Here is a 22,424-nt window from a genome sequence, read left to right as displayed (position 1 = left end):
TTTTAAATTCAGTAGCCGAATTAATTGAGGTATTGCATGGTCAGACTATGATTTGTTCTACTCCTGGTAAAGCTTTGCATCTGTTGTTTGCCTTATTTAACTTTAATAACTCTGTATCTTTTGGCATTTTCTGTCTATGTAATGCGAATAGCAGTGGACATTCTGGTGTTCGTGTTTTTCAGTTGAAAAGCACGCGTTTGACGCTGATTGCTGGATTGGGGCGTGATTCACATTGTGTGCTGAGGGTCGGATGCTCTGTTGGTTTGTTTGTTTATGCTCTGTGCAGCCCAGGTTGTTGCCGATGCTGGTAACACTGTCACAGTTCACTTCTATATTATATTTATCAATTGCTGTTGCTTGTGAATCAACAGAGGCAATTATAGTGGGTACAGAATGCTTGAAACTGACTTTTAAACGCCACGCGTCTGGCCTTGCGAAAACATATTACCATAGGGTGCATCCCTCAGCACCAGCACTGAATAATTCAGCCCCACTGTAGCACCAGCAAGAAAAACCTCTGGTGCCACCATTGCAATTAACCAGAATCCACTAGTTTTATTAGAAGTAAAAATGGAGAGATACAGCAACAAGGCCTTCAACCTACTGGGTGTCTGCCAATTAACAAGCACCATTATTGTTACACTAATCCAAACCAAACACATTACATTCAATCCATAATCCCATCTTCTACCCCGTCATTTACACACTAGAAGCAATTTACAGTGACCAGTTAACTGAAAAACACTCATGTATCTCGGGATGCGAGAGGAAGTTAGAACATTTGGAGCAATTCCACATTGACACATAAAAACATGCAAGATCCACGTTCTCGAGAGGTGAGGATTGAATCCAGGTCACAGGACATGTGAGACATCACCTTTATTAGCCACATCACTATGTTACTCTGAAGTTCATGTCACCCCGTTTTGTCTTTCAAACTTCCTGATTTCTGGTTCTGTTACCTTCTTAATAAGATTGACGCTCCGTCAACTCTTTGCTCTTTTCCCATTACAAAATATTATCTGGCCAGACATAAACTTGTATCTTTTGTAATAAAAATAAAATGTTTCCATGTTCAATTCCTATTTCCCCATTAATAATTTCTTGATCTACATTTCTTTCAACAAGTTTTGCCTCAATTTCCCCTGTGAATTATCATGAATCATAGAAAAGTACAGCACAGAAACAGGCCCTTTGGCCTACTCATCCATGCCAAAACCAGTCAAACTGTCTACTCCCAACAACCTGTACTGGGACCATAACACACGGTCCAAACTTCTCTTAGAAGGTTGAAGTCAAGCCTGCATCAACCACTTTTGCTGGCAGCTCGTTCCACACTCTCAGGAGCTTCTGAGCGAAGATTTTTTTTTAATTAAATGCAATCGTGAACAATAGCCAGATCAGAAATGCTGATCAAGTCAACTAGTTCCCAAAGAGAACTCTGATAGGCCAATCAGATGGTTCACTGCTGCTCAGAGATAGAACACAAAAAAGCCTTATGTACAATTCAAAAATAGTAGAAATACTGGAGTCATGATGATCAAGATGAAGTCTGCTGGAGAGAGACATTTACACACATGCTGTCCTCCGTAATTCAAAGAGATTGAAGGATAAGGTTGCAGGGTGACAAAACGTGGCAGGAGCACTTGGAACTAAAAACTAATCCCTACCGGGAGAAAACAGCACCAGTTCTTTCCGCACTGTTCTCCAGCAGTTTAAGGACTAAGTCCAGCTGGAACATAGCTCACAATTGCTCTTGAAAGTCAGGTATTAACCCTACCTACCAACAACCAAGCATTGCCATCCTGGTCCCCTTCATGATAGCTTATGAAGAAGCATGTGACTTCCCTCCCAGAGATGATAGGTGTTTGTGCACTCGACTCTTGAAGGCTTGGACCCCATCATCGCAGATGTTTCCAACCACAGCATCTGGAAGGCTGTTCCAAATTCTGATAGCACAGTGAAGGAAGCTTCTATCCAAGGTGTAGGTTCATGCATCAGGCATAGAAACAGCACGTTCAGGCACAGGTAAACTTGATCGTGTGCTGCGCCGTCTCTCATAAGATGAAGGCAGCATGGCGCGAAGGTCTGCAGGGCTGTGGCTGGTGTGCATTTTGTATAGCACAGTAGCTGCAGCAATCTGTCCTCTATGGTGCAAGCTACTGATAGCTAGCTTCTCACGAGCTGTGGCTTCATCTACACCTATAATCCTGACAGCCTTTCTTTGAATGAAATCAAGCTGGCTGAGGATACTCAGTAAGGCATTCATCCATGATGAGCAGGCATACTCCGTAATACTTCGTACCTCGGCTTTGTTTCCTCTCATGTTCCCCTTAAACTTCTCAGCTTTCACCCTTAACGCATGACCTCTGGTTGTAGTCCTCCAACCTCAGTGGAAAAAGCCTGCTTGCATTTACCCTATCTATATCCCTCATAGTTTTGTATACCTCTATCAAATCATTCCTCAATCCACTATGTTCTAAAGAATACAGTTCTAACCTATTCAATCTTTCCTTATAACCCAGGTCCTCCAGCCCTGGCAACGTCCTTGTAAATTTTCTCTGTACTCTTTCAGCCTTATTTACGTCTTCCCTGTAGGTCGGTGGCCAAAACTGCACCCAATTCTCCAAATTAGGCCTCACCAATGTCTTATGGAACTTCAGAATAACATCACATCTCCTGTACTCAATACATTCATTTATGAAGAGTAATGTGCCAAACGTTTTTACAACCCTACCTACCTATGATGCCACTTTCAATTAATTATTACCACATTATTATCCAGATCATTGATATAGATGACAAACGACAAAGGGCACAGCACCGATCCCTGCAGCACACCATCAGTCACAGGCCTCCAGTCAGAGAGCCAACCCTCTACTACCACGTTCTGGCTTCTCCAACAAAGCCAATGTCTAATCCAATTTACTAACACATCCTGAACACTAAGCAATTGAACTTTCTTGAGCAGGCTCCCATGTGGGACCTTGTCAAATGCCGCACTAAAGTCCGCGTAAATCAACTGCTAAAAAAGATTATTAACTTACTGTTTTAATCAAGCTATACGACATTCTACAATCAATGTTAAGTTTACCTCCGTTTGAAGTATGGCAGCCCTCTGTTCTTTGGCAGTAAGTGATTCTTTGAGAACCTCAATATGTTGCTTACAATCAGAATTTTGATTATTCAGCGTCTCCAGCTTGGTTTGTAAGGCTAGAAGTTCAGATTCCTTCTTAGACAAATCCTGTTTTAACTGATCAATCTGTAATTAAAAAAAAAGATGTATTCAAATTTGACGTTTGAACCAAACCGAGATACAATGGTATCTTATTAGTAGAGGAATAGTATCTGAAAGGTGTTAACTTGGTCTTAAAAAATTACTGTTCCACATGTACAAAAGTAGGATAAATAGACAAATTGATACAAACAGCAACTTCATCACATAAATAGTAAACACCTTTACTTAAAACACAGGAAAATGATTAGCAGTAGAACTTCATGCCCCACAATTCTGGAAGCAGCATGAATATAAAGTACTCGACATATTAATTTTGAGAAGATGCTACCTCGGGCACATGGTCACAACTGATTTCAGTATTTGTTCAGTGGTCTTCCCTGTGCTACAAGTATCATTATATGAACATTAGTGTTTTAAGCAGTTTGAAAAGTGATCACAGGCTCCTAATGAACCATGGCAAATCTGCTCAATTTAAACCAATGGATCTGTAAAGTATTTAGCAGGTTCTATAAAGTATTTAGTAGGTTCTGTAAAAATGCAGGAAAGGAAACACTTCCATTGCAATCTTTGACCAAAATCAGAAAGGCATTTCCAAATTCTCAACGTCCATGCATTTCTCTTGATCATCCAGATTGTACACAACCAAAGCTTCTAACAGAAGGATGAAAATAAAACAATCTATTTATTTCAGGGCCTGAGGGAAAGTAAGTAGACACAAAAAATCTATGAAGCCGAATAATAATGTTGCATTCATAATTCAGTTACATCTAAAATCGTTATGTCAATTCAATCAATGCTTAGAATGGTGGGTTAGGAATATATTCATCCCGTAACTCTGCTTCTGGGCAATACAGAAAATTCTACCTAAATTTATATCTACTGCCTTTAAACTTTATTCTGCTTTAAATCTTAAATCAGAATCTTGTAGTTAATATTTTTGTCATGCTTCTGTTTACATTTCCCACTATTTACCACAGAGTCACATTTATCTTTCAGATTTTCATCAGGTTTGTTATTACTTTTTATTGACAATAGCAACTGAAACACCCCAATAACCTCTTCAAACAAAAGGATTCACAATTGTGGAATGTTCTGAGATTTAAAACAATATAAACACACTTTAAAAATGATCTCAGAACAACCTGATGTTTATCAACTGAGTTGTTTGAGTCTTTCAAATCACGCACTTATGTTTCCAGTGTGGTCTAGTATACCGCAAATCCACTGGCTCTATTACACCTGGGGTCCAAAACTGTCCTTTTGTGGAGGAAACCTGTATCTATTGTAAAAGAGTCAAAAACTACTAGGGATTGGAAATTTTAAAAAATGCTGGAATTACTCAGGAGGTTAGGCAGCATCTGTGGCAAAGGAGCAGAATTAATGATTAAGGGCACTTAACTTCTTGTTCTGATGAAAAGGTATCAACTTGAAATGTTTACACGAGGAATTCTGCAGATGCTGGAAATTCAAGCAACACACATCAAAGTTGCTGGTGAACGCAGCAGCCCAGGCAGCATCTCTAGGAAGAGGTACAGTCGACATTTTGGGCCGAGACCCTTCGTCAGGACTAACTGAAAGAAGAGCTAGTAAGAGATTTGAAAGTGGGGGGGGAGGGGGAGATCCAAAATAATAGGAGAAGACAGGAGGGGCAGGGATGGAGCCAAGAGATGTCCCTCTCACTATACCCCTTGCCCATCCTCTGGGGTTTTCCCCCCTCCCACTTTTCTTTCTCCCTGGGCCTCCTGTCCCATGATCCTCTTATATCCCTTTTGCCAATCAACTGTCCAGCTCTTGGCTCCATCCTTCCCCCTCCTGTCTTCTCCTATCATTTCGGATCTCCCCCTCCCACTTTCAAATCTCTTACTAGCTCTTCTTTCAGTTAGTCCTGACGAAGGATCTCAGGCCGAAACGTCGACTGTACCTCTTCCTAGAGATGCTGCCTGACCTACTGCATTCACCAGCAGCTTTGATGTGTGTAACTTGAAATGTTTAACTCTTTCTCCCTGCAGATACTACCTAAGCCTCTTTATAGGCTAGGTTTACTGTTAAATTTCTACTATCTAAGATAAATTAGCTTATCTTTCACCTTCTCTTTTGAAGCATTTTTTTGAGTATGTAAACTGCTCTATTAAAGGCCAAGGCTTGATGGCTTTCACAGAATGAAAGGAGTTGTGTTCGTAATCCCCGGAGAACTCTATAAGAAGAACAATCACAAGCTCAATCTCAGAATACCATTGGATGAAAATACATTATTTAGTTCACATGGATGAGTGGAAATGATAAAGAACATTAAGGATCTCCAACTGAAATATCAGCTGTTTCTACTTCCACAGATTTCTCTGACCTGCCGAGTATTTCCAGCATTTTCTGTTTAAATTTCACATTTCCAGGATCTGCTCATTTTCTTTAAATATTTAATGATATATAACTCTTGCAAGTTCAAAACACAGCTATGACCTCCAGATTCCAGGCCATTGTTCTCTAGTATCACATCTGGGCACAACTTTGAACTTGCACTAAATGCTCAGGTGTACAGTGCTGCTGTGAAGCAGAAATCACACTATAATAATGACACTGACATATAAAAACATCTAAAGAAAAATAACAAAAAAGTAATAAAGTAAATGGATTGTGATTTTCTCCATCAACAGCTTTAATTTTCCTGTCTATTAAAATTAAAAGCCAGAAAAAAAATAATAGGTTTGTGAATGAATGAATAAATGAATAGAAAATTCCAATCATACTTTAAAGGATACTGCCAAAAACTGAAGGCAAAATGCCAAGTGAACCATGCAAAAGCAAACTTGAACAGCAAATTTTAATGAAAGGTCATCTAACCTAAATATTTAATCTATTTCTCATTACAGACACTGCCTGCCCTATTGAGTATTTTAAATATTTTTAATTTTTAAATTAAGATGACATGATAGCAATGCTCCTCTTTCAAACACCAAGAAAGACATTAAATGCCTTTGGCCTCATCTCCGAATATGTGATCCTTTATAGTATAACCAGAGTTGTTACTTCAAATACTTAAATGGTCACATGTGGCTCTGCTGAATTACAAAAAGTAGGTAATCAGAATTTTATTTTTCTCCTTGTGTACACAGTTTCCTATTTTATTGTACAAAGAATGCAATATTAAGTAAATTAACTTCATGTACTTCTGGAAGATGAACCAAACAAAAAAATATTTAAAATAAGTGATTGAACATTTACGCTACATCCTGGAAAACCACAATTTAGTTTGGTACAAAAGTTTTAGTTCAAAAGAAACTACTTGTAAGATGTTGGGTTATTCAAATAAAAACTACATTGTCATTATTAAAAAAAAGATAAAAATCACTGATACATTTTTATACATTATGAATTTTAAATTTTAATTGCAAGAGATTTCAGCTGCTAAGAAAAATAAATGTGGCTAAGGTGAAAATGTTGAGAATTTTGCAAACTCACACTGCCAAACCATGCAAAATAAAACATTTACACTAGTGTCTGTCATTAGATGCCTGTGATTATATATCTGTAAATACAAATGCAGAATGGAAGTTTGATATGAATAATGAGCAGCAGAGAGGAACTACAAAAGTTCAAGATTTTTAATACATAAATGATGATAAAAATTAGACATGCATATTACAATATCATTATTTAGTCTTTTGCAGAAAACTGTTTTCAACATTATTTTCTATTTAATGTAAACATAATTTCAGCCTTGACATTTTTATTGTTATTCCAGACGTACATGTTGGAAACAGTACCTACGACAGCCATATTGTTCAGCAGTGGTACAACTTCTTCAGAGTGAGGACTGGGTACCAAGAAAGGTGACAGCTTTGACTTTCGTGACAATTTTTGAATGTGCATCCCATTACACTCCACTTTTCTTGTAGTTGTTAGAAAGGCTTTAGAGGAAGCAAGTGGTAAAATCACGTCATAAAATATCCAGCTACTGACATAACTTTGAACTCTCAGACATTTTCCGATCAATCATGTCTCCCCGGATGTTAATGGCAGGGTTGCTTGGCAATTACCTGTAACTTTAAGTAGTGCTTGTGCTACCTAGTACTTATATGCTTGTTGTCCAGGTCATGATACATACAGGTACAGATTGTTACATTATTTGAGAAATTACACAGTTCAGTGCATCACTTAACTTCTTCATCTCTGATCTCATGATAATCATTAAAGATAGCTTGGCTGATTACACAATCTTGAAGAACTACCTCACTGATGTCCCAGTCTAAGAAACATGACTTCCAATAAGCAAAATCATCTTTCTTTGCACTAGATATGACTTCAGTTGTAGAGAGCTTCCCCACCGACTCTAATTGACTCAGTCTACTAGACGCCAGACAACGGAAAATGCTGTCTTGATGGCAAGGACGGTTCACTCACCTGAGATTTGGAGCTCAGCTTTAATCCACTTTGGACAGTCTATAATTGAGGTCTGGGGACAACCTGACTGGGCAGAACCCAAACTGAGCATCAGTGCAAACAACAGGAATTCTGCAGATGCTGGAAATTCAAGCAACATACATCAAAGTTGCTGGTGAACGCAGCAGGCCAGGCAGCATCTTCCTATAGATGCTGCCTGAGCATCAGTGAGTAGTTTGTTTGACTGTGATGAAGAAGAAATTGGATCTGTCCTTATTTTATGGATAGGAAATACTTAGCAAAACTTCTCATGCCATCTGGCAGACATGAGTATTGTAATAATTTAGTTGATGTTCATATTACTGTAGCACAAATTCTCAGCATTAACCTACAAAGTTGTTGAAAACTACAGTTTTTGGTTTACATATTGCCTTCGACCATTCCTTATTACCAGAAGTGATTTAACATATTAACATTTTATTTACAAGAACAGTTGTTTACAACTCCTTAGGACTAAAATCCATTCTGGGGATATCATTGACTGTTAACCAGAGATTGTTTTTATTTTGTATTAATGGATTTGTGCAAAACCATGTGAATGCAATTTGCCCCAGTTCAAATGTTGAGGGGCTAAACAGCTTCTTCTTGTTTCTTTGTTCACAAGTTCAAAGTGAACAGATTGAAACCTCAAGCAATGATCAATTCCTCAAAAAGCCAAGAAGAATCATCCAGCTGAAAATATTGGCTAAAAAAAAAATCACTCATGCCATTCTTTTCATTCATAACTGAATTCTGTCATTCCTGAGAAAAGGATATTCACAGAGCTTCTTCCTGTCATAATTCATTCATCTAGAAGCCCTTGGTTACTGCATCTTTCCTGACTTCCATATACTCACCCACTTCTTGCACATGCTCCCAGTCAAATTCCAGTCCCCAGATTAAAAGGGCCACATTCCCCAGTTCCACTCACACACCTAATTATAGTCCAGACTGTGGGCTCCAACAGGAAGTACTGTGAAATAACCTCTTTTCAAATTGAAATGTCAACAGAAATTTGTTTCCATCTTAAACTTACTCCCTGACAGCATACAAATTGTGAAATTAATTAATAGGTCTATAACAGAACCAGCCTCAATGAAATCTGGCCTCAGACCAGACTGCATTATCAATCCAAAGAGAAAGAACTAGCTAGATCAGCCTTTCCTCATAAAATATGCCCTTTAATTGAGGGAGTATCCTGTTAAGTCTCCTCTCATAGCTTCCACAATCTTCCTAAAATGTGGTGACCAAAACTGAACACAAAATTCCACCCTAGCCATAATGCATGGTTTGACAAGAGTTTTATACGGCGTCTTCGGGCAAGACGAGGGGTGGTGGTGTCTGCCTACTGATCAACACTGCGTGGTGCTCGGACACAGTGGCTCTGACAAGCTCCTGCAGCCCGGACCTGGAACACCTGTCGGTGAAGTGTCGTCCCTACTATCTGCCACGGGAATTCACCTCGGTCATACTGACAGCGGTCTACATTCCCCCCCAGGCAGACATGGAATGTGCTCTGGACATACTGTATGCCAACATCAGTGAACTTGAGACCAGGTATCCGGAGGCTTTACTCATTACATTCGGGGACTTTAACCAGGCCAACCTCAGAAAGGCGCTGCCAAAGTTATACCAACATGTCTCCTGCCCCACTAGAGGCCGGAATATACTTGGCCACTGCTACACAGCAGTCAAGGATGCCTACTGTTCCGTCCCACGACCTCACCGGAAAATCCGACCATCAGGCCGTACTCCTCCTCCCAGCTTACAAACAGAAACTGAAGTGGGAGGTCACGGTGTCAAAAGTAGTGTCGCGTTGGACGGAGGAAACGGATGAGGGCCTCCGTGACTGCTTTGAATCGGTGGACTGGTTAGTATTCAAGGACTTGGCAGCTAACCTCGATGAGTATGCTTCAGCTGTCACAGACTTTATTTGGAAATGCACAGAGGACTGTGCGTCTCGCAAGACGATCCAAGTATTCCGTAACCAGAAACCTTGGATGAATTATGAGGTCAAGTCCCTTTTAAAGGCTAGAGCTGCGGCTTTTAGGTCTGGGGATACCAGTCGCCACACGGAATCCAGGCATGAACTCCGGAAAGCCATTAAGGGCGCCAAGAGGCAATATCGAGCCAAGTTGGAAGCCCAGGCTAACCAGAGGGATGCCAGTAGACTATGGCAGGGTCTAAATGAGATCACTGGGCACAAAGAAAAGGCTGGGAATATCAATAGCTGTGGCGCTTCTCTTCCTGACGAACTAAACATCTTCTAGGCAAGATTGGAAAAGAAGAAGAGCGTCCTGCTCCCTCCGGATGAACCGGACCTGGTGGCATCGAGATTCATTGTCACCGAGGAGGACATTAGAAGGGCCTTCCTGAAGATAAATCCAAGGAAGGTGACGGGCCAAGATGGCGTCCTGGGACGGGTTCTCCAGGCCTGTGCAAGCGAGCTAGCTGGAGTGTTTGCTGACATCTTCGACTGCTCCTTGCTTCAGTCTAAGATCCCCTCGTGTTTTAAGAAGGCAACAATAATCCCAGTGCCGAAGAAGAGCAAGGTGGCATGTCTGAATGACTATCGACCTGTGGCTCTGACATCAATTGCTATGAAGTGCTTCGAGAGATTGGTTATGGCACACATCAACCACAGCCTACCGGTCAACCTCGACACTTTGCAATTCACCTACTGGAGCAACAGGTCAACGGCAGATGCCATCTCTTTGGCCCTACATTCCTCCTTAGAACACCTGGAGAATAAAGACACACACGTAAGGCTCCATTTCATTGACTACAGCTCTGCCTTTAATACCATCATTCCAAATAAACTGATTCCTAAGCTCCAGAACCTGGGCCTTAGCACTCAGATCTGCAGCTGGATCTTCAACTTCCTCACAGACAAGACCCAGGCTGTAAAAATAGGGGACAAGCTCTCCTGTACAATCACTCTGAGCACTGGTGCCCCACAAGGCTGTGTACTCAGACCCCTGCTGTACTCACTGTACACCCATGATTGTGTAGCCAAGTTTCCACCGAACTCAATATATAAGTTTACTGATGACACAACAATTGTAGGCCATATCTCGGTTAATGATGAGTTTGAGTACAGAGAGGAAATTAAGAACCTGGTGGCATGGTGCAAAGACAATAACCTATTCCTCAACATCAGCAAGATGAAGGAATTGGTTGCTGACTTCAGAAGGAGTAGCGGACCACACGACCCAATTTACATCGGTGGTGAGCAAGTGGAACAGGTCAAAAGCTTTAAGTTCCTCGGAGTCACTATCACAAATGACCTGACTTGGTCCAACCAAGCAGAGTTCACTGCCAAGAAGGCCCACCAGCGTCTTTACTTCCTGAGAAATTTGGCCTGTCCCCTAAAACCTTCACTAATTTTTATAGATGCACCTTAGAAAGCATTCTTCTAGGGTGCATCACAACCTGGTATGGAATGTGTCCTGTTCAAGACAGAAAGCAGCTGCAGAAGATCGTGAACACAGCGCAGCACATCACACAAACCAATCTTCCGTCCTTGGACTCACTTTACACCGCACGCTGTCGGTGCAGTGCTGCCAGGATAATCAAGGACACGACCCACCCAGCCAACACACTTTTCGTCCCTCTTCCCTCCGGGAGAAGGCTCAGGAGCTTGAAGACTCGTACAGCCAGATTTGGGAACAGCTTCTTTCCAACTGTGATAAGACTGCTGAACGGATGCTGACCCGGATCTGGGCCGTACCCTCCAAATATCCGGACCTGCCTCTCGGTTTTTTTGCACTACCTTACTTTCCATTTTTCTATTTTCTATTTATGATTTATAATTTAAATTTTAATAATTACTAATTTTTACTATTTTTAATATTTAATATTTGTAATCCAGGGAGCGGAAAGCGCAGAATCAAATATCGCTGTGATGACTGTATGTTCTAGTACCAATTGTTTGGCGACAATGAAGTATACAACCAAAACTTTACCAAGTGGCTCCTTTACTTAATTTCCTGACTAATGAAGGTCAACACACCATATGTCTTCTTAACCACCCAATAAACTTGCAAGGCAACGTGGAGGGATCTATGGACATGGTCCAAAAGATCTCTTTTCCTCCACATTGCTAATATTCCTGCCATTAACATTGTACTCTGCCTTCAAGTTCATCCTTCCAAAATATGTCACTTCACACTTCTCTAGACTGAACTCATTAGTCCTCTTCTAAGCCCAGATCTGCATCCTATCAATGTCCTTTTGTAACCTACGACAATCTTCTACACTATCCACAACACCATCAACCTTCATTTCACCTAGAAACACACAAATCCACCCTTCCACTTCCTCAGCCAGGTCATTTATAGAAGTCACAAAGAGCAGGGCTCCCAGAATAGATCTCTGTGGAACACCGCTGGTCATGGATATCCAGGCAGAATAGTTTCATCTACAACCACTCTCTGCCTTCTGTAGGAAGTCAATTCCAAATTCTCACAGTCAAGTTTCCCTGGATCCCGTGCTTCCTGACATTCCGGATGAGCCCACCATGAAGAACCTTGTCAAACACCTTACTAAAAGCTATAAATCCAAAATTCACCATTCTGCTTGTATCAAGCTGTTTCACCACTTCCTCAAAGAAGCCTATCAGGTTGACGAAGCATGACCTGTCCCTCACAAAGCCATAATCACTATCCCTAATCAGACTATGTTTCTCCAAATGTTCGTAAATCCTGTCTCCAAGAATCATTTCCAAAAGTTTGCCCACCATTCATGTAAAACTCACTGGTTAATAATTCCAAGGATTATCCCTTTTTCCTTTCTTAAACAAAGGAATAACATTTTCCACACCCCCATCTACTCGTATTACTCCTGTGGCCAGTGAGGACACAAAGACAATAGCCAGAAGTGCAAGAATCTCTTCACTTGCTTCCTGTAGCAACCTGCGGTATATCCCGTCCATTCCTGGAGACTTATCTATCCTAATGTTTATCAAAATTTCCAGCACATCCTCTTTCTTAACCTTAACATATTCTAGCACCTTAGATTCTTCTACATTGACCTCACATTTGTCAAGGTCCCTCTCACTGGTGATTCTGAATCAATGTATTCACTAAGGACCTCCCTTACCTCCTCAGGTTCCTGGCATTTTTCCTCTTTTATCTCTGGTCAGTCCCACCTTCACTCTAGTCATTCTCCTGCTCTTCAAGTACGTGTAGAACACTTCAGGATTTCCCTTAATCCTACTCGCCAACGTCTTTCCATGTCCCCTTCTACCTCTCTTAAGTCTCTTTTTAAGCGCCTTCCTGGCTGCAATGCAACTCCCTGTCTGATCCTTGTTTCCTTCTTCCTTTTCACTAGATGTTCCAGTTCTTTTGTCAACCATGGTTCCTGCACCCAACCATCCTTTCCCTACCTCAATGGGACAAATCTATACAGAACCCCATGCAAGTGCTCCCTAAATAACCTCCACATTTCCCTTAGAGAATCTGTTCCCAATTTAAGCTTTCAAGTTCCTGCCTAATAGTACCATAATTCACATTCCCTCAATTGAATACTTTCCTATACCAGTCTGCTCTTGTCCCTGTCCAAGCTGTGCTAAAGGTTAGGGAATTATGGTCACTGTTTCCAAAGTGCTCATGCACAGAGATCTGATGCCTAACCTGGTACATAGACTAGCAGAAAATCCAGTATGGCCTCTGCTCTGGTTGGCATGTCTATATGTTGTGTCAGAAATCCTTCTCGGATAGACCAAACTAATTTTACCCCATCTAAACCTTTTGCTCTAAGTATGCGCCAATCAATATTAGGGAAGTGGAAGTCACCCATGACAGCAACCCCTATTTGGCACCTTTCCTCCATGATATACTCCCTTTTTGTAGTTGTGATACTATCCCTGATTGGCAATACCAATCCCCAACCTCTTTTACCTCCTTCGCAGTCCTTTTTGAAACATTTTTAAAAAATATACAGTATTTCTGTTTTTGCATGTTTTTTTAAATCTATTCAATATACATAATTGATTTACTTGTTTATTTTTTTTCTCTCTGCTAAATTATGCATTACATTGAACTGCTGCTGCTAAGTTAACAAATTTCACGTCACATGCTGGTGATAATAAACCTGATTCTGATATCTAAAGTTCGAAACATCTAGCAGCCATTCCTGCCATTGTGACAACCAAGACTCTAATGGCCATAACATCATAGTTCCATGCTCAAGTTCGTCATCCTTGTTTCTGATACTTCTGTCACGTGACCCCAGCAACAATGAATATAGAATTCATCCAGGGGGTCAGTGTGGACATGGTGGAGGATTACAAATACGAATTGACAATAAACTGGACTGGTCAAAGAGTGAGGCTGTCTACAAGAAGGGTCAGAGTCGTCTCTATTTCCTGAGGAGACTGAGGTCCTTTAACATCTGCCGGATGATGCTGAGGATGTTCTACAAGTCTGTGGTGGCCAGTGCGATCATGTTTGCTGTTGTGTGCTGGGGCAGCAGGCTGAGGGTAGCAGACACCAACAGAATCAACAAACTCATTCGTAAGGCCAGTGATGTTGTGGGAATGGAACCGGACTCTCTGACGGTGGTGTCTGAAAAGAGGATGCTGTCCAAGTTGCATGCCATCTTGGTCCAATGTCTCCCATCCGCTCACATGACCATTACCTCATGCTCTTAAGATACTCAATTACATCATGGTCATAAGACAGTCACAAGATATCCATGAGGTATGTAACATTTCTCACATTAAACACACTTCAGCCCACCTGACCGATTGCATTTATGCCCTATCCACTCCCTATCCTTCCTCTCCAAATCTCTACACCTTTACACCAAATGCTCCATTATCTAACCTATCACACTGGCTACCACTCCCCTGCCAACCTCGTTTAAATCCACCACAAAAGCTCTAGCAAGCTTTCCCACAAGGACATTGGCTGCCCTCGAGTTCAGGCGTAACTTGCCGCTTTTGTACAGGGTAAAGTTTTCCCAGAAGAGATCCCAATGATCTACAAATTTGAAACCCTGCGCCCTGCATCAATTCCTCAGCCACACAATCACCTGCCATATTATCCTATTCTTACCCTCATTGGCATGTGGCACAGGTAGCAATCCAGAGATTACTGCCCTTGAGGTCCTGTTGTTTAGCTTCTTACCTAGCTCCCTACACTCACCTTTTAGGACCTCATCCTTTTTCCTACCCATGTTAATGGTATCAGAATGTAACATGACTTCTGGCTGCTCATCCTCCCCCTTAAGAATGCTGTGGACCTGATACAAGATGTCCCATATACCATCCCAGAGTCTCTTTCATGACTACAGAATCTCTCGTCTGTTCTCTTAGCTATTGCATCCCCTAACAACTTCTTCTCTCCCCTTCAGATACAGACGCAATGCCCCAGACCTGCTTTCTATGGCTTTTCCCTGACAGGCCTTTTTCACCCTCCACAACAATACCCCGGGGCTAGTATGCAGAACAGTTTCCCTAGATCTGTCCTTACAAGTTTTTCTTTCATTTTATCAAATTACAGCCTGAGAATCCATAACAATGAACTCCTTCCAAACAACAGCTCAAGTCCCTTTAGAATCAATCACTGTCCCTTTCTCCACCTCCTGTACATAGTATTCTTGGGCAACATGGTGTAGTTTTAAATTTCCGTGCCAAGGCAGCACCCCATTCTCAGCCAGCTCCCTTAACACACCACCCATCTGAGTTGTCAGCTTGCTCATTTCATTTCCAGTACTGGATAAACTGATAACTCATTTTATTAAAAACTAGTAACAAAGAAAACAAGCACAAGCTAACCTTTGCCGCTGAGTCACCGCAAGCTCCGTATCCTATATTATGACCAGATTTAATAAAGGCCGATCGTTTTTAAAATTCAACCATATTCCATTGATTAACTGTATCATTTTGAATTGCCATTTCAATCCCCATTTCTAAAGATAAACCCAGATCTATATATTCTCTCTATACCCATGACTGTGCGGCTAAACACATCTCAAACCTCACTTATAAATTCAATGGCATTATTGTTGTTAGAAGGCTCTCAGTGTAAAGGGGTGCTTCAGCAAGACCAAGTAACTGATTGTGGATTTCATGAAAGTTGGGAAAGCACACACAAATCCTCAGTGAGGGGTCAGTGCTGGGAAGGGTAAGTAGCCTCAAGTTCCTGGGGGTCAGCATCTCAGCAGATCTATCCTGGACCCAGCACATTGATGCAGTCTCGAAAAAGGCACATCAACTCTGCTTTGTTCGCAGTTTGCAGAGATTTGGTACGTCACCAAAGACTCTTACAAGTCTCCATGGTGTAGAGTATTCTGACTGGTTGGGTCACAGCTATATATGGAGACTTCAATGCACAGGTTAACAGGAGGCTGAGTGGGTTCTAAACTCAGTCAGCTCCCTCTATCGGGGGCGCAGCTGTCCACATTATTGACAATATTTCAAAGAGACGGTGCCTCAAGAAGGTGCCATCCATTATTAAGGACCCTCACCACCCAGGACATGCCCTCTCCTCATTACTACCATCAGGAAGGAGGTACAGGAGCCTGAAAACCTACGTTCAATATTTTCCCCTCTTGCCATCAGATTTCTGAACAATCCACGATCTCATAAACACTATCTCATTAATCTTTTTTGGACTATTATTGTAATTAATAGATTTTTATTCAATCAAAAGTGCCTTTGATTATCCTGTACACCTTTTTTTTTTAAATGAGCACAGTTCACTGGCAGATACCAAGAACATCAAGTGCTGCAGGACTATCCCATCCGTGAGTTGCTCGACAGCGATGGAGCTGGACTTACTGTGTACCCCTGTTGCGTTGTCACCTGGACTTGTTGTATACCATTGGATGGTGCATGATCCAAAAATGGTGTGAGTGATTGTCTTGGACATTTTTGTTATGATCACAAGACCCTGTTGGACATTGGTAACATAGAACACTGCAAACCCAGTTCACTGGTTCATTGGCAAGGCCGACGGCAGGGGAGTTGCTTTGCCTCAGTTGTAGCGAGGGGTACGCCTGGGTCGCAGAGCCATCCGTTTCCGTCACCCAGGAGGGATACAACTAGGTGGTGCGAGAAAGGCCTCGAGGCATGCTGGATTGGGGCTAGCATCCCATTGGTGCTGCTTTCCAGTGTTCGCTCAGTCGACACTCAAACTTGGGCTATTTTTGTTTTCTTCTTTGTGACTATATGTTTTTATGAAATCATAACCATTGTGCTATATGCTCTTGACGTGAGTTGGCAACAGCACATGATGAACGTCGAGCTCTATAACAACCTACCGATGCTCACCACTAAAATCGAGACGAGAAGACTGCAACTAGCAGGGCACTGTCTACGCCACCCCGAGCTACCTGCCAGCCTAGTCATCATATGGGAGCCCAAGCACGGGAGGATGAACCCTGGGCACCCCCCCAAGACTATGGTCAACACGCTCCTAGAAGACAGTGGCGCGGCTAATGTAGATGAACTGAACACACTGATGAGGGAGAGGGAGAAGTGGAGAGTCCGTCATTGTGCCCGACGCCGGCCCCCTAGGCCTGAGTCGACATAGTAGTAGTAGTATATGCAGTGTTCAGTGTTTTGCACCCTGACCCTGAAGCAACACCATTACATTTGACTATTTATGTATGGTTAAATGATAATTAAAATTGAACTTGAACATAATTTTTTTATTCTTAATTTTTAGTTATATTGTCAGCTCTGACTGAAAAAGCTGCTTATACAAGACTTATATTTTATGGTAACCTGCACACATAAGTACTGATAACTCAGTAGAGACTTTATATTGTAAGATTTAAGCAGGAACAGAATTATCTAGAAATATCTTCAACAAAATATAATTTTGATTGAATTTAACATTGTTGTACTACAGTTACTAAATTGATTTTAAAACAAACAGTAACGTAAGCATCGTCTTGAAAGTAAAGATACTTACAGCAACATCTGAAAGAAAAGAGGGCTGGACAAAATCATTTGGCTGATCTTGTGCCTCAAAAGGCTGGCCTGAGAATTATCATCAGTAATAGGTGGCATGTAAAATTGTCTCAATGGAACAGAAAACAGATGACCATTGCTTGATTTGAAGTGGGTTTTTTTGTAAATATATTAATTAATTTTTTGGATCTTTGTGTCACTGACAAGTCAGCATTCAGTGCCCAACCTTAATTGCCCTCAAGTTGGTGGTGGTGAGTCAGCTTCTCAGGCTACAGTTCTTTTGCTGAAGGTACTCCCAACTATCACTCTTAAAAAAAACATCCTGTCCACCATCCGTACCAGAGTGCACCAACAGCAAAATATACTGCAGTTACTTGCATAAGCCTGTGGAGCAACTTTCAAATCCAAGACATCTATATTGAGGAAGAGCAAAAGATGCGTGAGAATGACAACTTTTCCGATGCATATCCAAGGATTTTCAGGCAGTTCCAGAATTTAGACCGGGGGTTCCCAACCTGGGGTGCACTGATCCCTCAGTTAATGGTAGGGATCCATGGCATAAAAAAGGTTGGGAACCCCTGATTTAGACCATGCAATGATGAACAGGTTTCTGGCCGGAAAGAACTACAGACTACAGATCAGTGAATTCAGTGGAATCAAGGACAGTAGAAGCAGACAGACCAATTGTGATTCGAGTTGGTTATGGGACAGAGCAAAGAGCCATAGACTACCAGTTGTCAGTTGCTAGGAAGAGGGCAATAAGTGGATGCTGGCTTCCAGCAGAACCAATAAGAAGGTGATAATGGTCAGTTACATGATCTGTAGCCAATGACACTGAGATGCAACATTTGAATTAGTAAGGAATTAAAAGCCGAAATTTTCAGATACAAGATAGTGATGAGTCTCTCTGGAGACCCACCACTGTGGATGTGAAATGTCCCAATGACATGGAGATTCAAAACGGGACTACAAAGAACACATGGCCAGCAGAGACTCTTTTTTACTGGTATTACCTTTTCTATTCTTTGACTGTTCATTGAGGGTCAGAAAAACTTAGTAGGTGTGCACACAAGTATTCAGTTGTATAGGTTCTTGTGTTCTTCCATTGAGACAATAAAGGTACTAGTTGATAACTACTGATTATCCCTGATCCTTATTACTAACAGAGAGATCGCTGTAACAAGATAAAGGAAAAATAACATTAATGATGCTATAAATCTGGAATAATTAAGGCAAATGCTGGGAAACAGATAGTTCGGCATCATCTGTAAAAAGAAGGAATAAGTTAACATTTCAGGTCAAAGAACCTTTGCAAGAATGGAATATTCGTCAATGGATTAAGATGGAGAAAGCAGCGTTCCTATGTACCTGTACCCTTCTCTTTCCTCATGGTAGAGGTCTCCCGAGAGTAGCCTCAGAAGACAACTGCAGTGTATTTTGCCAGTGGTATATCCCACAGTCACTGTGTGACTGTAGCCAAGGTAAATTCTTAAAACAATAGCTGGGACAGTGTTGCATTTCATACATTCAAGTTACTTCCATCAGTTCTTAATGATAACTACAGGAAACAACAGTGAAGTTTATTAGGGCATTGCACATCATTAGATGCATAAAACCTACTTCATCATAAAGGAATTACCTTATTTTTCATGAACTTTGAATGACTCTTGTAAACTTCCATTTGCTTAAGCTCCTCTTCACGGTCTTCAGTACTTAATGCTCCGTTTGTCTTCAACATTTGGATTTCATCTTCTAGATCTCTGATATTTCTCTCCAATGAAGCTATCTTTGTATCCTATTAAAAGGTAAACCAAAAACGAAACTTTGTGAACTATTAACACTACTCCTTTAGTTAAAGCATCCAATAATGACGATTAAACTGAAAAAGCCTGTGACAATAACATCCATATTACAAAATGCTATGTCATTGAGGACTGTAATACTATGATTTCCAGGACTTTCCCAATTTACCATTTGGGTTTTCCAGAGAATTGTTTTCTAAATTAATCAATTAAGGTGCTAGCATTTATATCTTCGGGCCCCATTGTACTTAACCCAGCAAACACTATAGGGAAGAAAGAACACTCAGATTCTAGGCCATCACAGAACCAGTTATGGGCTTGTACCATGTGCTCCAAGTGTACTAATCTTGAGCAGCTAATGTGACAAGAGTTTATTTTTGATTCCAACCTACTCAGCAGACTAGACCTTTCATCAAACCTAATCCACCCATAATATTATTAATGAGAGTGAGCTAGGTGGCGTGGCAACCCCAAATCAGCAACCCTTCAATTCAACAGATAATCAAAAATGACTAGTGTTGTTACATTCTTGCAGTTGTGGCTTTCTCCTCCCTTCAACCTTCACTCCTTTATCTTCACTCCCTTCAATTTGCTCTATAGTGGGCTACTATAATTTTAATGCCTATACAGAGGTTGCTAGAATGTTTAACCTTTCATATACACAGAGTAAAATCCCAATAATCTGTATTCAATTTTTAAGAAATCCCAAAAGTTCAGCATCTGCTTCAAATAATTCTGTTTCCTGCACTCCCTTTAAACTCACAAGCAGCTGATTACTTCTCTACTGTTAAAATCACTCTTTTCTATACTTTCTGTAAACTCAGCAGGGCACCATTTCCCTTTAAACTTACCTGGTTCACTGGAAAATTATAATGTTGTGTAACATCTTTTTTAAAAAGTGAATTAACTGTGTAGGTGTATGACTATCAATATGATCCTTCAATCCAGTTAAAAATATTGATGCCGAGCACTGAAGTCTGATAATGGAAATGTTACTGTGTCAGTAAATTTGTCAAGGTGCCTGCAATGCCATCATTGGGCAACTTCCATCAAGAGTCAACGCACTGGAATAAAATTAAATCTGTTAACAAGTCTGCTGAGAGCAAAATGCAATGCAGACATGAAATTACATTTTGCAATCAATTCTAGTTGACATCCATCTCCACTCATACCTTTGCATCTACACTCGAGTACCAATGGTAGCTTATTTTCAGGGAAAACTTGAACCTAAAACACTGTCATTTGTTTGAATCCCATGGGATGTCATCTTACTATTGCAGACATCCCACCTCTCCCGGAACTTCCAGGAGTCTCCCGCATGTTAATAGTGGCTCCCTGATGTCCGCAAATTATATACAATATCACGGAAATCAATTTTTTTGACAGCGAGCGAGCGAGAGAAAGCAAGAGAGAGCGTGAGAGCGACCATGAGAGAGAGCGTGCGCGAGAAAGCGAGAGAGAGCGTGCGCGAGAAAGCAAGCGAGAGCGCACGAGCGAGTGCGAAGGCAAGCGAGTGCGTGAGAGCGAAAGAGCGAAAGCAAGTGAGAGCGCTTGAGAGCGCGCAAGTGACGTATGAGAGAGGGAGAGGGGGGTGGAGAGAGGGAGAGGGGGAGAGGGAGAGAGGGAGGGGGGAGAGAGGGGGGAGAGAGGGAGAGAGGGGGAGAGAGGGAGAGAAGGGGGAGAGAGGGAGAGAAGGGGGGAGAGGGAGAGAGAAGGGGGAGAGGGAGAGAGGGGGGGAGAGAGGGAGGGGGGAGAGAGGGGGGGGGGGGGAGAGAGGGGGGGGGAGAGAGGGAGGGGGGAGAGAGGGAGGGGGGAGAGAGGGAGGGGGGAGAGAGGGAGGGGGAGAGAGGGAGGGGGGAGAGAGGGAGGGGGAGAGAGGGAGGGGGGAGAGAGGGGGAGAGAGGGAGAGAAGGGGAGAGAGGGAGAGAGGGAGAGAGGGAGAGAGGGAGGGGGGGAGAGAGGGAGGGGGAGAGAGGGGGAGAGGGGGAGAGAGGGGAGAGAGGAGAGGGGGAGAGGAGGAGAGGGGGAGAGGAGGAGAGGGGGAGAGGAGGAGAGGGGGAGAGGAGGAGAGGGGGGAGAGAGGGAGGGGGGAGAGAGGGAGAGGGGGGAGAGGAGGGGGGAGAGGGGGGAGAGAGGGAGGGGGAGAGAGGGGGAGAGAGGGGGAGAGAGGGGGAGAGAGGGGGGGAGAGGGAGAGGGGGAGAGGGAGAGAGGGGGAAGAGGGAGAGAGGGGAGAGGGAGAGAGGGGAGAGGGAGAGAGGGGAGAGGGAGAGGGGAGAGGGAGAGAGGGGGGAGAGGGGGGGAGAGGGAGAGGAGGGGAGAGGGAGAGGGGGGGAGAGAGAGAGAGAGAGAGAGAGAGAGCGTGAGCGTGCGCGCGCCATGGCAGAGTGTTCCAAAAAAAATATAAAACGTACTTCACCCCAGACTACACTAAAGTGTACCCCTGCCTAATAGGGGTCAAAATAATGACAGTGTTTCTCGTTGCACTGTTTGCAACACTGACTTTTCTATTGCCCATGGTGGGTTAAGACTGTAAAAGACATGTTGAGGTGAGTTTAACAGATGTTATTCGTTCACTAGCATAGCTAACGTTATTTAAACTAGCTGGCCAGCTGCTAAGTAGCTACTCTACTGCAGACATCCCACCTCTCCTGGGAGTCTCCGGCAAATTGATGGTGCTACCTCCCTGAAATCAGTTTTTGCAGGGTGGGATGTCTGCTATTGTGCATTTAAATCTTCAATCATTTTCTTTATGCAAACAAAATACTCAGTGAAGTGTCTGGATGTGTCTACGCATAGAAAGAAAATCAATTTAAACATTTATGGTATATTTTCCAATCATGTGAAGCACATCCCAACAAACAGCAAATTCTGGAAAAGCAATGACCACTTTAATAACTTAGTAAATTGTCCCTGCAATCATCTCCCCTGCAATCTGGAAATGTAGGCTTTTACTTTCAATTTATTCTGGGAATTCTCAAAACAGATTCTCAGGTTTAATTCTGAAAGATTCTCCAAGGTAGTGAGGTATTTATCTATAGTGCAAAA

At 42.2% G+C, this 22,424-nt stretch overlaps 1 protein-coding gene across 3 annotated transcripts in view; it reads right to left on the bottom strand.

The window, feature by feature from the left end:
- The window catches only part of LOC134356860 (ERC protein 2), an 878,083-nt gene that overhangs the window by 639,851 nt on the left and 215,808 nt on the right, over nt 1-22,424 (bottom strand). For all 3 annotated transcript variants that reach the window (XM_063068069.1, XM_063068071.1, XM_063068070.1), the window contains 2 exons: nt 19,216-19,371; nt 3,095-3,262 (listed from right to left, as the gene is read on the bottom strand). In XM_063068069.1, coding sequence (XP_062924139.1) covers nt 3,095-3,262; nt 19,216-19,371 — 324 coding nt within the window. The remainder of the gene's footprint in view (nt 1-3,094; nt 3,263-19,215; nt 19,372-22,424) is intronic.

This window comes from Mobula hypostoma, chromosome 15 (assembly GCF_963921235.1).
Source record: "Mobula hypostoma chromosome 15, sMobHyp1.1, whole genome shotgun sequence".
Classification (NCBI taxonomy): Eukaryota; Metazoa; Chordata; class Chondrichthyes; order Myliobatiformes; family Myliobatidae; genus Mobula; species Mobula hypostoma.
This window is presented reverse-complemented; position numbering and strand designations above follow the sequence as displayed.